The sequence below is a fragment of the Mandrillus leucophaeus genome, unplaced genomic scaffold (assembly GCF_000951045.1).
Source record: "Mandrillus leucophaeus isolate KB7577 unplaced genomic scaffold, Mleu.le_1.0 Scaffold22, whole genome shotgun sequence".
Classification (NCBI taxonomy): Eukaryota; Metazoa; Chordata; class Mammalia; order Primates; family Cercopithecidae; genus Mandrillus; species Mandrillus leucophaeus.
In genome coordinates, this window is record NW_012102254.1 from 2,855,831 (window position 1) to 2,869,018 (window position 13,188).

The 13,188-nt window shown below is 40.1% G+C and overlaps 1 protein-coding gene across 2 annotated transcripts in view; it reads left to right on the forward strand.

The window, feature by feature from the left end:
- SMARCC1 (SWI/SNF related, matrix associated, actin dependent regulator of chromatin, subfamily c, member 1) overlaps window positions 1–13,188 on the forward strand; it is a 226,385-nt gene that overhangs the window by 165,181 nt on the left and 48,016 nt on the right. For both annotated transcript variants that reach the window (XM_011981027.1, XM_011981028.1), the window contains exons 22-24: window positions 5,784–5,839; window positions 8,681–8,795; window positions 9,771–9,925. In XM_011981027.1, coding sequence (XP_011836417.1) covers window positions 5,784–5,839; window positions 8,681–8,795; window positions 9,771–9,925 — 326 coding nt within the window. The remainder of the gene's footprint in view (window positions 1–5,783; window positions 5,840–8,680; window positions 8,796–9,770; window positions 9,926–13,188) is intronic.

Below are 13,188 nucleotides of genomic sequence, written 5' to 3' on the forward strand. Positions count from 1 at the left end.
TTTCTTTTGAGACAGTGTCTTGTTCTGTCACCTAGGCGGAAGTACAGAGGTACAGTCATAGCTTATTGCAGCCTCAAACACCTAGGCCCAAGTGATCCTCCTGCTTCAGCCTCCCAGGTACCTGGGACTACAGGTATATGCTGCTGTGCTCAGCTAATTTTGTTTTTTTTTTTTTAATTTTTTTTCTGTGTGGAGATGGGCTTTTACTATATTGACCAGGCTGGTCTCAAACTCTCGACCTCAAGCTGTCCTACCCCTGCCTCTGAAAGTACTGGGCTTTACAGGCATGAGCCACTGCGCCCAGCCTTTTTTTTTTTTTTTTTTTTTGTATTTTTTAGTAGAGACGGGGTTTCACCATGTTAGCCAGGATGGTCTCGATCTCCTGACCTCGTGATCCGCCTGTCTCGACCTCCCAAAGTGCTGGGATTACAGGCTTGAGCCACCGTGCCCGGCCCTTAATTTTTATTTGTTTAGAGACAAGGTCTCCCTGTGTCACCCAGGCTGGAGTGCAGTGGCAATCATTGCTCACTGTAGCCTTGCACTTCTGGGCTCAAGCAGTCCTTTCTCCTCGGCCTCCCAAGTAACCAGGACCACAGGTATGTATCACGATGCCCAGCTAATTTTTAATTTTTTTGTAGAGATGGAGTCTCGCTTTGTTGCTTAGGCTGGTCTTGAATTGCTGGCCGCAATCCTCCCACATCAGCCTTCCAAAGTGCTGGGATTATAGGCATGAGCCACCCATGCCTTGCATTTTGTGGTTTTTTATAATCCCATCTGCATTTAGTTGTTTAGTTTTTTGTTCATCTCTCTTCATTGTTATATTATAATGTGTCTTAATGCAGGTTATATATTTCATTTGAACTAAGTATTAGAACATTACCAGTAATTTGAATCAGTCTGTTCCTCCCATATCTTCTCTCACTTTCCCTTTCCCAGCACTAAGCATCTTGAATTTTGAGTTATTCTAAGTACTGTGAAAATAACTTTTATCACAAACATAAATGTACTTAAGCACTATGTGACATGTAATTTTTTTTAAAAGTTTATAAAACATGGTATATTCAGACTTTATTTTTTTCTTGGACCTCTAAGTGACCATGTCAGACTTCTGAAACTTGATTTTTTGTTGTTGTTCACTCCATATTATGTTTTTAAGATTTATTCATGTGGTTACATTATGCATGTAGCTGTTTGTTTTCACTGCTGTAAAATCCTCTTGTGTGATTCTAATCCAGTTTAATTATCTATTCTGTTACTGAATGAGCAGTTTGGGTTGTATCCAGTGGTTTCTATGTTACACATGCATGTACTGTCTTGTATATGCCTCACAGTGCACATGCACAGGATGTCTCTTAGATGCAGTGCTACTCGAAGTGTGGTTGATCGACCAGCCGACACGCCAAGATAAGGAGCTTGCATCACTAAGCTTGCTGTCTATGTCATTTGTCAGTTTTTCATCAGATGAGTTTGTCAGTGAAGGAAGAGTAGTGAACGTTCTTGAATATTGAACTTTGAACACTTCTTGCTCAAATCGTTATTTTGTTGTGGACTGGTTCTATGAGTAACAACATTTTAGGAAATTCCAGTTTTTTTGTTTGTTTGCTTACTTTCAGACAGGGTCTCGCTCTGCCACCCAAACTGAAGTACAGTGGGGTGATCATAGCTCTTTGCAGTCTCAACTTCCCAGGCTCAGCAGTCCTCCTGAGTAGCTGGGACTACAGGCATGCACCATCATGCGTGGCTAATTGCTTTTTGTCTGTTTGTTTGCTTTTTTGATAGAGACAGAGTCTGACTACATTGCCTAGAGTGGTCTCAAACTCCTGGACTCAGGTGATCCTCCTGCCTCTGCCTCCCAAATTGCTGGGATTATAGGCATGAGCCACCATACGTGGGCTGGAAATTTCAGTTTTTTTCCCAAAGTGTATGTGCTGTTATATATTTCAGGCAGCAACACTTGATCCAGTCCTTTCTGGTGTTAGACTCTGCTGATCTAGCAGGTATAAAATGACATTTCATCATGGTCTTCTATTAGGTATCTCTCTTTTTTTTTTGAGACAAAGTCTCGCCCTGTTGCCCAGGCTGGAGTGCAGTGGCGCGATGTTGGTTTGCTGCAGCCTCTACCTCCTGGGTTCAAGCCATTCTCCTGCCTCAGCCTCCTGAGTAGCTGGTATTACCAGCATGCGCCACCACACCCAGTAATTTTTGTACTTTTAGTAGAGACGGGGTTTCCCCATGTTGGCCAGGCTGGTCTCGAACTCCTGACCTCAAGTGATCCGCCTGCCTTGGCCTCCCAAAGTGTTGGGATTACAGGTCTGAGCCACTGCACTGGGCAAAACCTAATATCTTTTCTTATATTTGTTGGTCACATGTACTCCTGTAAAGCAACTCTTCCTGACTTCCTTACTTTTGTAGAGTATTTGTCTTTTTCTGTATAGGTCTTATGTACTAATCTTTTGCAAGTTACTACACTACATGCTACTTCTTTCTTCTTTCTTTTGGAGTCTTTTAATGAAGAGAAGTCCTTGATTTTAATAGTTATATGTTTCAGGGATGGATGCGATAGCTCACATCTGTAATCCCAGCACTCTGAGAGGCAGAAGTGGTTGGATTGCTTAGGGCTATGAGTTAAGACTAGCCTGTGCATTATAGTGAAACCACCATCTCTATCAAAAAATAAACAAAATTAGCCAGACACAGTGGTGCACGCCTGTAATCCCAGCTACTGAAGAGGCTGAGGTGGGTGGATCAGTTGAGCCCAGGAGTTTGAGGCTGCAGTGAGCTGTGATCTCACCACTGCACTTCAACCTGCATTACAGAGGGAGACCGTTTCTCTTAAAAATATACATGAGTAATTTTTTTAAAGTGTTGTTTGTCATTTTTATCCTAAGTGCTTTTTGTGTCTTGTTTAAGATAACATTCAAGTTTTATTTTTTCATGTGTCTTTATCTAGATTTTTTTTTTGTTAACATATCAAAATGTAGCAGTTGGTTTTATATGGTAATTTTATAACTCACTCCCTTCCAAAACCCTATCATTATTTCTAATAAGTTTTCTGCAGATTTTTGTATGTAGACAGTTTTACTCTCTGCATATCTTTTCAGCTTTCCTTTTTTCTTTCTTTTTTCCTTTGAAACAGGGTATTACTCTGTCGTCCAGGCTGGAGTGCAGTGGCAAGGTCTCAGCTCACTTCAGTCTTGATCTCCTAGGCTCAGGCGATCCTCCTTCCTCAACTTCCTGAGTAGTTGAGATCAGGTGCTCATCACCATGCCTGGCTAGTTTTTGTATATTTTGTAGACACGGGTTTTCACAGTGTTGCCCAGGCTGGTCTCAAACTGCTTGACTCAAGTGATTCACCCACCTTGGCCTCCCAAAGTGCTGGGATTAGAGGCATGAGCCACTATGGCCAGCCTAAGATTTTTTCTTAATTAACTATGTTGGCTTTGGCCTGTATGACAATATTGAAGGGAAATAGTAATATTTGTATTCTTATCTTGCTCTTAATTTTATATAGAGAATACTGTTGGCATCTTTCAGTGAATAATGTTATTTGTTGTAGGATTTTTGAGAACAGCCTTTTGGAGATCAGGAACCTTCCTTGTAGCCTTAATTTTCCAGGAGCTTATAATGGATAATACTGAGTTTTGTCAGATACTGTACATGCATTTAATTAAATAGGTTTGTAGAGTACTAATATTAAGTCATCCTTCATATTACTCTGTCTAGTATAGGTTTTCTTTTTTAACACATTGCTCTATTCTGTTTTCATATAATTTGCTTAGTTTTTCATTTGTGATTACAAATGAGATTTAGCCTAGTGTCCTCTAATATTTCTTACCTTTTATCCCTATTTGATTTGTGAATCAAAGTTATACTGGTATCATAGACTGAGGTAGGGGAATTCCCTCTTTTTCTATACTCTAGGAAAGATTATGTAAGATTGTCATCATCTTTTCCCTAAGAGTTTGATAGAATTTCCCAGTATAAAACATCTGGACTAGTGTATTTTTAAGTTTTATAGTTATTTCAGTTTTTCTAACTAATATAAAGACAATTCAGGACTTCTTTGTCTTCTGGAATCAGTTTGATAAAAATAAATTTTTAGTAATTTTCCCATTTGATCTAAGTTTTAAATTTTACTTGGAATAAAGTTATTCAGAATATATTATCACTTCCTTTTTGACCTTGTTCTGTCATGATCTTTCTTCCATTCCTCATATAGTTTGTTTATGCCATCTCTCTCTTTTCTTGATCAGTTACATTTATCATTTTTATTAATCATTTCAAAGAACCAACATTTGGGAATATTAATTCTCGTATATTTTTCTAAATCTCTAGTGTATTTTTTTTCTGTTTTTTTTTTTTTTCTCCCTATCTTCTATATTGTTTTCTTTTTCTGCTATATCATAAAGGACATAGAGCTCATATACTTTGAGCCTTTATTTCTTTTCTGATTTAAACGTAAGACTTTACATTCTCTGTAATTACTACTTTTACTTCCCACAATTGAGTTTCCATGCATAGAGAAGTTTATTTTTATATTTTAAGTATCTGATTTCTTTGCATTATGGTTGGATAAATTGATCTGTATGATAGTGGTTATTTGAAATTTGTGAGGACTCAAAACTTTGTGACCTAATTGGTAATCACTATGTTTAAAATGTTGTGTGAGCTTGAAATTAATGTGTATTATTGCCTAATTGGTGGATGTAGAATTCAGCATATGTACATTTGTACCGTTTTTCTGTGTTCATATCTGCTCTATATCTTATTGAGAGGTATGTTCAAATCCTTTATAATGATGTTTGTCTTTGTTTCTTCCCTGCCATTCTCAGTTTTTGCTTATACAGTTAGTTGGTCTGTTTGTTTGTTTGTTTGTTAGTCTCGCTCTGTCTCCCAGGCTGGAGTGCAGTGTTGCAATCTCGGCTCACCGCAACCTCCGCCTCCTTGGTTCAAACAATTCTCCTGCCTCAGACTTCCGAGTAGCTAGGGCTATAGGTGCATACCACCGCACCTGGCTAATTTTTTTGTATTTTTAGTAGAGACAGGGTTTCATCAAGTTGGCCAGGCTGGTCTCGAACTCCTGACCTCGTGATCCAGTCGCCTCAGCCTCCCAAAGTGCTGGGATTACAGGCATGAGTGACCATGCCTGGCTGCTTATATAGTTTGACATTAGTTTATTAGGTTCCTAAAATTATAGAAAATTAATAATTTTCTCATATGTGAAATAATTTTCTCTTGTAATTTGTTGATACGTGCCTCTGTTATACTGTGCTGGACTTGTTGGTTTGTGTCCTGTCTAGCCAAAATGTTATCCTCTTGAGATTTCAGTGAATATCTGGGTCAGCAGTGTTTCCCGCAGTACCTGAGTCAAAATATATACTTGTCAAGCATCTGTTAAATAATAATGAATTATTTTTATTTTGCCTTTATATTTTAATACATACAGAAAATCGAAAATCATAAGCAGACAGCCTAGTTCATTTCTACAAATTCCAGACCTAGAAACAGAGAAGTACCAGCACCCTAGGACCTCCCATTTCCCTACTGAACCTGCTTTCTGTATAACTCACCTCTTCCCCGTTAGCCACTGTTCTGAGTTCTGACACCATAGATTACTTTTTACCTGTTTTTGAACTTTATCATATAGTGTGTTTTGTGCCTGACTGTATGGCTATATTTGTATGTATTACTGTGTATATTTGTATTTCAGACACGCTTACAGTTATATAATAGTTTTACCTTTTTCCACATTGGAGTACTTGTTTTTATTCTTTTACTTGTAGAAGGAGCTGAAGAAGAAAAAATGGAAGCCGACCCTGATGGTCAGCAGCCTGAAAAGGTAAAGTCTCACAGCAGTAAAACCACAGATAGCATGCCTTTTTGGAGCATAATGGTTTGTTTTTTTGGTGTTTTTGAGTCCCTCTTAGGGAACTGTAAGTAATTCTGTCTGCTACTTGGACTTTGCTGGTTTAAGGTATAGTTCTCACAAGATATAATATGGGACATTTTTCATTTATTCACTGGGGAGAAGGTATATTCACTCCCTACCCTCTTCTTTTATATTTTAAACATCTAATTTCATTGTATTAGAAGAAGAAGGAATACAAATTTCCCACAAAAGAAGAGGGAATATGAATACACAAGTTGGGAATATGAATACAAAAGTTGTGGTTCTTGGCCAGGCGCAGTGGCTCACGCCTGTAATCCCAGCACTTTGGGAGGCTGAGGTGGGCAGATCACAAGGCCAAGAGATCGAGACCATCCTGGCTAACATGGTGAGACCCCATCTTTACTAAAAATACAAAAAAATTAGCCGGGCATGGTGGTAGGCGCCTGTAGTCCCAGCTACTCAGGAGGCTGAGGCAGGAGAATGGTGTGAACCCGGGAGGTGGAGCTTGCAGTGAGCCGAGATCGTGCCACTGCACTCCAGCCGGGGCAACAGAGTGAGACTCCGTCTCAGCAACAACAAAAAAAAAGTTGTGGTTCTTGTGAATATCAAATTGTAAGGTTTGAGTCCTATACTTGTGCCAGAAGAGAATGACAGAATAATAAGTGATTTCCTATGAGGGCTAACTGCCTGCGGAAGAATCTTTAGAAAATAATTAATGAGAAGATGACATTTGAGGTAGGTTTTAAAGAGTAGGTAGAAATATGAAGATTGAAATAGAGGTTAGAAAATCAAAGATTCACACTAGTTGGGGAGGAGAGACACTAAAGCCAGTGTGTTAGTGGCTCAATCTCTCTTCTGTAGGAGACTGTAAATGCATCATGGGTGTGGCAGAACAGGAGGTTACAAAAGTCAGGATGTAGGCCTTTGTATTCCTTTTTTTTTTTGGAGACAGTCTCACTCTGTCACCGAGGCTGGAATGCCGTGGCGCGACCTTGGCTCACTGCAACCTCCGTTTTCTGAGTTCAAGTGATTCTCCTGCCTCAGCCTCCCAAGTAGCTAGAATTACAGCCACGCACCACCACATCCAGCTAATTTTTGTATTTTTAGTAGAGATGTGGTTTCACTACGTTGGCCAGGCTGGTCTCAAACTCCTGACCTCAGGTGATCCACCTCCTTGGCTTCCCAAAGTGTTGGGATTATAGGTATGAGCCACCACGCCCAGCCTCTGGGCCTTTGTATTCCTAATGCTTTTACTGCACATAGTGAGCAGTCAGTCACTATTTGAGTGAATATATATAAGCCAGGATTGAAGGTCTTGATCACATGTGGTATTCTAAAATTGTATATAGTCAAGGGGAGGGTGAGGGTAATAATGAAATTGATTATAGTTCCTGCAGTATTCTAAAGATGATATTTGTACTTCACATTGTTTATTTCATTTAATTCCTATAACAGTCTCAGCTGGGTGTGGTGGCTCATACTTGTAGTCCCAGCTACTTGGAAGGTTGGAGGATCACTTGACACTAGGACTTCGAAACCACCCTAGGCACTGTATGGGGACCCTGCCTCTAAGCAAACAATATAGCCTCATGAAGTCAGTGATAGTCAGTTGCAGTTTTTTCAGTTTCTAAAGCATGATCACTGATGTTCTCTCATGGTTCTTCCTGAAACTGTTAGCAGATGGCTGTATTAAAAGACTTTGTCAACTTTTCCAAAAGTATTTCAACTTCTTTGTTGATGGTGTGAAATTTAAAAGCTCTTAATTCTTTAAATCAGTAATTATTAAGTAGACGCACACACACACACACACACACACGTGTGTGTGGTGGTGGTGGGGTTTTTTTTCTTTTTCTTTTTCCTTTTTTTTCTTTTTGAAACGGAGTCTTGCTCAATCCCTCAGGCTGGAGTGCGGTGGCGTGATCTCAGCTCACTGCAAGCTCCCCCTCCCAGGTTCACACCATTCTCCTGCCTCAGCCTCCCAAGTAGCTGGGACTACAGGTGCCCACCACTACGCCCGGCTAATTTTTTTGTTTTTTGAATACGATGAGGTTTCACCGTGTTAGCCAGGATGGTTTCGATTTCCTGACCTCGTGATCCGCCCGTCTCAGCCTCCCAAAGTGCTGGGATTACAGGCGTGAGCCACCGCGCCCAGCCGGTGGTGGTTGTTTTTGAGATGGAGTCTCACTCTTGCTGCCTAGGCTGGAGTGCAATGGCGTGATCTTGGGTCACTGCAACCTCTGCCTCCCAGGCATTCAAGGGATTCTCCTGCCTCAGTCTCCTGAGTACCTGGGATGACAGGTTCCCATCACCATGCTTGGCTAATTTCTTTTTTGTGTTTTTAGTAGAGACAGGGTTTCACCATGTTGGCCAGCTAATCTCAAACTACTGACCTCAGGTGATCCGCCTGCCTCAGCCTGCCAAAGTGCTGGAATTATAGGTGTGAGCCACTGCACCCGGCCTGGCCTGTTTTTAGTCAACAAATAATATCAGTTCATTCCCTTCACTTTCCTTTGGGCATTGTAAACCTTGCTTTACAGCAGAGTATGCAGAGAGGGCAGTGACTCTGTGCTTCGGAGGAATATCTTGTGAGCACTCAAGTGTTGAAGTGGTAGAAAGTATTGCTCAGAATTTATTAGTTTTTTTCCAGCTGTTCTCTACAAGTCACTTTTGAATCTAGTCTACTTCTTGCCAAAAATATTGGAACCTTTTGCTAGTCTAAGATAATTACTCATAAAAAGATCTGGGGTTTTTTTGCTCACTGCCTGTCCTCTTGCTTTGTATCCCTTTCAGGCAGAAAACAAAGTGGAAAATGAAACAGATGAAGGTGATAAAGCACAAGATGGAGAAAATGAAAAAAATAGTGAAAAGGAACAGGATAGTGAAGTGAGTGAGGATACCAAATCAGGTAATTTGAGGAAACTCCTTAGATATTCTTATGTGAAACTGTAAAAGGCACTGGAGAAATGAAGGTGGTTTATATAGAAATATTTCCCCTTTATTTTGGGTTTGTTTCTTAATGTAACAGTAAGTATGTAATTGAGTTTCATTTATCACATAGGTACTAATACTAATGCTGGTGGCTACACTTTTTCTCTGTGCTTTTAATATGTAGAACAACAAGTTATTCAGCAGTATTGAAGTCACCTCACAGACTTGCCATTTTATTTTCTGTGTCAGTTGCTGATACACCCCATCATGCCTGTCAGGCTTACAGAAGTAGTCTGTTGTCAGCTTCTGATTTCCTACAGACCCTAGAGTTCCTAGGGCATTTCATTGACTGATGGGCAAGTATGTTGGTTTTAGACTTAGTTCCCCTGAATTTTCCTTTATATATATATCCAAGGGACCTCCACATAGAACTTAGCAAAATGATAGGAAAACAAGTGTACTGTTTAGAAAACATGTCCCCCAATAGAGGCAAACCTAAATGCATGGAATGGCTCAACAGAACTCTTAAAAAGAAAAAAGCATTGGCTGGGTGCGGTGGCTCACTCCTGTAATCCCAGCACTTTGGGAGGCCGAGGCGGGTATTGAGGATATTGAGAGCATCCTGGCTAACACGGTGAAACCCCATCTATACTAAAAATGCAAAAAATTAGCTGGGCGTGACGGCGGGCACCTGTAGTCCCAGCTGCTTGGGAGGCTGAGGCAGGAGAATGGCGTGAACCCGGGAGGCAGAGCTTGCAGTGAGCCGAGATCGCACCACTGCACTCCGGCCTGGGCAACTGAGCGAGACTCCGTCTCAAAAAAAAAAGAAATGAAAAAAGCATTGACATCTCTTTGTCACATCAGTCCTAGTTTGTTACGGTGGTGAAGGTGAGGAGAAAGATGGATTTTCGAGACTGGGCACACTAGTAATAAAGCTTTCTGATATTTTCAGAAGAAAAGGAGACTGAAGAGAACAAAGAACTCACTGATACGTGTAAAGAAAGAGAAAGCGATACTGGGAAGAAGAAAGTAGAACATGAAATTTCCGAAGGAAATGTTGCCACAGCCGCAGCAGCTGCTCTTGCCTCAGCGGCTACCAAAGCCAAGGTTTGCCCCTGACAGCCCTTTTCCAGTGCTCTCTTAAGGCATGAATGGTCGTATTGTTTTTAGTTAATTGGGAACATTTAGTATAAAGAGCTTTGCTCCCAATAGAAGATGACTATTTGCTTGAATGGCATTTCTAGGTTAAGAAATCCACAGGAAGGAGGAGGGCGATAGAAATAGTAGATCCAGTCTAAAGGGTGACTTTCATTCCATTCATTGTATCATTTAGCCTTGTAAAGACTACAGAGAATGAAGGCAAATTTTGAAGTCTCTTTAAGGAACTGATTATCATTTTGTTTTTAATTTGCCTGCAGAACTTATCTTGGACTATTGTTCCAATAATTTCTATCAGATTGAAATATTTATGATTTTCAAGACAAAAACCCGTTTCCTTGCCTAAATACTTCACCCTGATCTTACAGACTGAAAGGAGAGAGAGAGACCCTAAAATAGCTCTTTTTCTTCTTGAATTTGCCAGCTTTTCTGGGGGTGGTTTTTTCTATTTATAGTATTAGCTGCAGAGCATATTTAAGAAGACATGAGAATGTTATTTTCCTCTCTGTGTTAATTTAACATTTTAAGTAATTCTAAACATGAATATGTAAAGTTTTGAAAAATCTTTTCCCCTATTCTTCATTCTACTTCAGAAGTAGTTTCCTTCCATTATAGGATACCACATTTCAAGAAACAGTGATTACTAGAACATTGCTAATCATTTTATTTTGAACTGTTTTTGATCTCTTAATAAAGATGCTTTTTCATAGTCTTTAATTCCCTGGATCATTCAGCTACTGTGAACTACTTCTGTAAGTGTTTAATCTGATGTGATGAACCAATTCAAACTACAAGATTACTGTTTTGAATGACCACCCATCTAACATAGAGACAATGGAGGTTAGGGAGGTGTCTACAGGCCGCAGCAAATGCTCAGTCAACCCAGACAGTTACCTGGCTGATCATCGTTATTATACTAACTTGAAGTCCTACAAATTCATACTACCTGCCTTTTTCCTAATAACTAAAACTAGCTAATACTTCCTAATAACTAAAATTAGCTCAAGAATCAGTAAGATATCTCCTGAACTTTCTGATTCTTGAGCTAATTTTAGTTGTTCTATCTCCCCTACATCCCCCTCACCTCTGGGAAGGTACATGCTTGCTTAAGTGACGGCTAATATAACTTGACTCTTTTTCACCATTTGTCTGGTTTTGCTTTTTCATTGCAAACATCTTTTTTAGTCTGTCTTCTGCTACCCTGGAGTGTTTGGGCATCTCTTTGTCTCTGAGCTGTTTAAGTTCTTACTGTAATACTGTCATTAGGTGTTTCAGAGACCTTAAGGATTATTATTATTATTATTATTTTTTTTGGAGATGGAGTCTCACTCTACCCCCCAGGCTGGAGTGCAGTGGTGTGATCTTGGCTCACTGCAACCTCCACCTCCTAGGTTCAAGCGATTCTCCTGTCTCAGCCTCCCAAGTAGCTGGGATTACAGGCGCCTACCACTATACCCGGCTAACTTTTGTATTTTTAGTAGAGACAGGGTTTTACCACGTTGGACAGGCTGGTCTTGAACTCCTGACCTCAGGTGATTCATCTGCCTCAGCCTCCCAAAGTACTGATATTACAAGTGTGAGACACCGTGCCCAGACTCTTACCTTATAAATGAGGAGCTAGAGGTGGAGAGGGCTTTCTCCTTTGTGCCCTTCCTCAGTCTTCAAACCTGCAACCTCAGCTCATTTTTTATTCTTGGTTCCTTCATTTTCCATAGCTATTCAGCCAGCAAATCCTTCATGGTGCTTTAGATCACTGGCTAATGTTCAACTGCCCACTCAGGTCAGCATCTCTTAATCTTTTGCCTGTCTTCTCAGTCCCATTCTCTAACCTGCAGCCAGTATAATCTTTTTACTTTTTAACTTGTTCTTAAGTATAACTCACATTCAAGTAAATGGACATACTTAAGCCTACACCTTTGTGAATTTTTGACAAACTGAGCCCACCCATGTCACAAGCATCCGTTTTAATAAACAACATACCAGCCCCTCCAGAAGCTTCCTCTTATTCCAGTTACTTTGCGTTCCCTGGAGAGTAATCACTAGTCTGTCTCATTACACTGTAGATTAGTTTATCCTTTTTTTTTTTCACTTCATATAAATGGAATCCTACATTATTCACAGAAATCTTTAAAAATGCAAATAGGAGCATGTTGCTTTCTTCAGTAACCTCCCTATCTCTCTCAGGTTACAATTTCAAACTCTTTAGTAGAGAACTTAGGATTTTTCTATAATCAGGACCCTACTTAATTCTCAATTCTCATTTCTTACCTGTCCTTCTTGAACTGTTTCTTGTAGCTCTGCCAAACAGAGTTTATTCTTTTATCTCTATCTACGCTTTTTCGGACATTCTTTTCTTACAGAGCATGGTTTTTTCTTTCTATTATTTCTTCTCTTCTTAAAACTTTTTTTTGTAGAGACTGGGTTTTGCCATGTTACCCAGGCTGGTCTGGAGCTCTTGGGCTCAAGAGATTTGCCCACCTTGACCTCTCAATGTGTCAAGATTATAGGTGTGAGCCACCTCACCTGGCCAATGTCTCCTCTTGTTATCACTCTGCTGTGCTTCAGTATATGTTGCCATAGGAAGAACTGAAATGGTAGATTACCTTTTAAAAGTTTCACGAGGCTGGGTGCAGTGGCTCACACATGTAATTGCAGCACTTTAGGAGGCCAAGGCAGGAGGATCACTTTTGCTCAGAAGTTCAGAACCAGCCTGTGCAGCATAGTGAGACTCTATCTCTACAAAAAAGAATTTTTTTTAAAGTTTCACAAATGCTTCATGATGTTTTCCTCTGGCCTCATAGCTGTTAATATGAGCAACTTTGGGCACAAAAGATTTGCCTGGTATGCACTACTGATTATCTTACAATGGCCTGACTCCTTCACTGCAGAGAAACTACTTTTATGGCTCATTTGGCCTGCCTCTTCACTATTCCATACAAAATTTAAAAGGTGTCCAAAGAAGAATTTCTCTCCAGGTCACTGAATTTTCACTCCCTCGTCATCACTCACTCTTCCTTCTATTTACTAGGAGCTCGTATCTTCACACTCAAAACACCTAGGTTTCCCTCTGAGTTACGAAAGTGTACAAATGCTCATGCTGCACGACTTGGCACGTGTGAACCTTTCAGTGCCACTTACAGCTGGATCTGATAAATTTGATAGCACACATAATCATTTTCATACTACATGGTAATTAGGGGGGTAAGGATTCC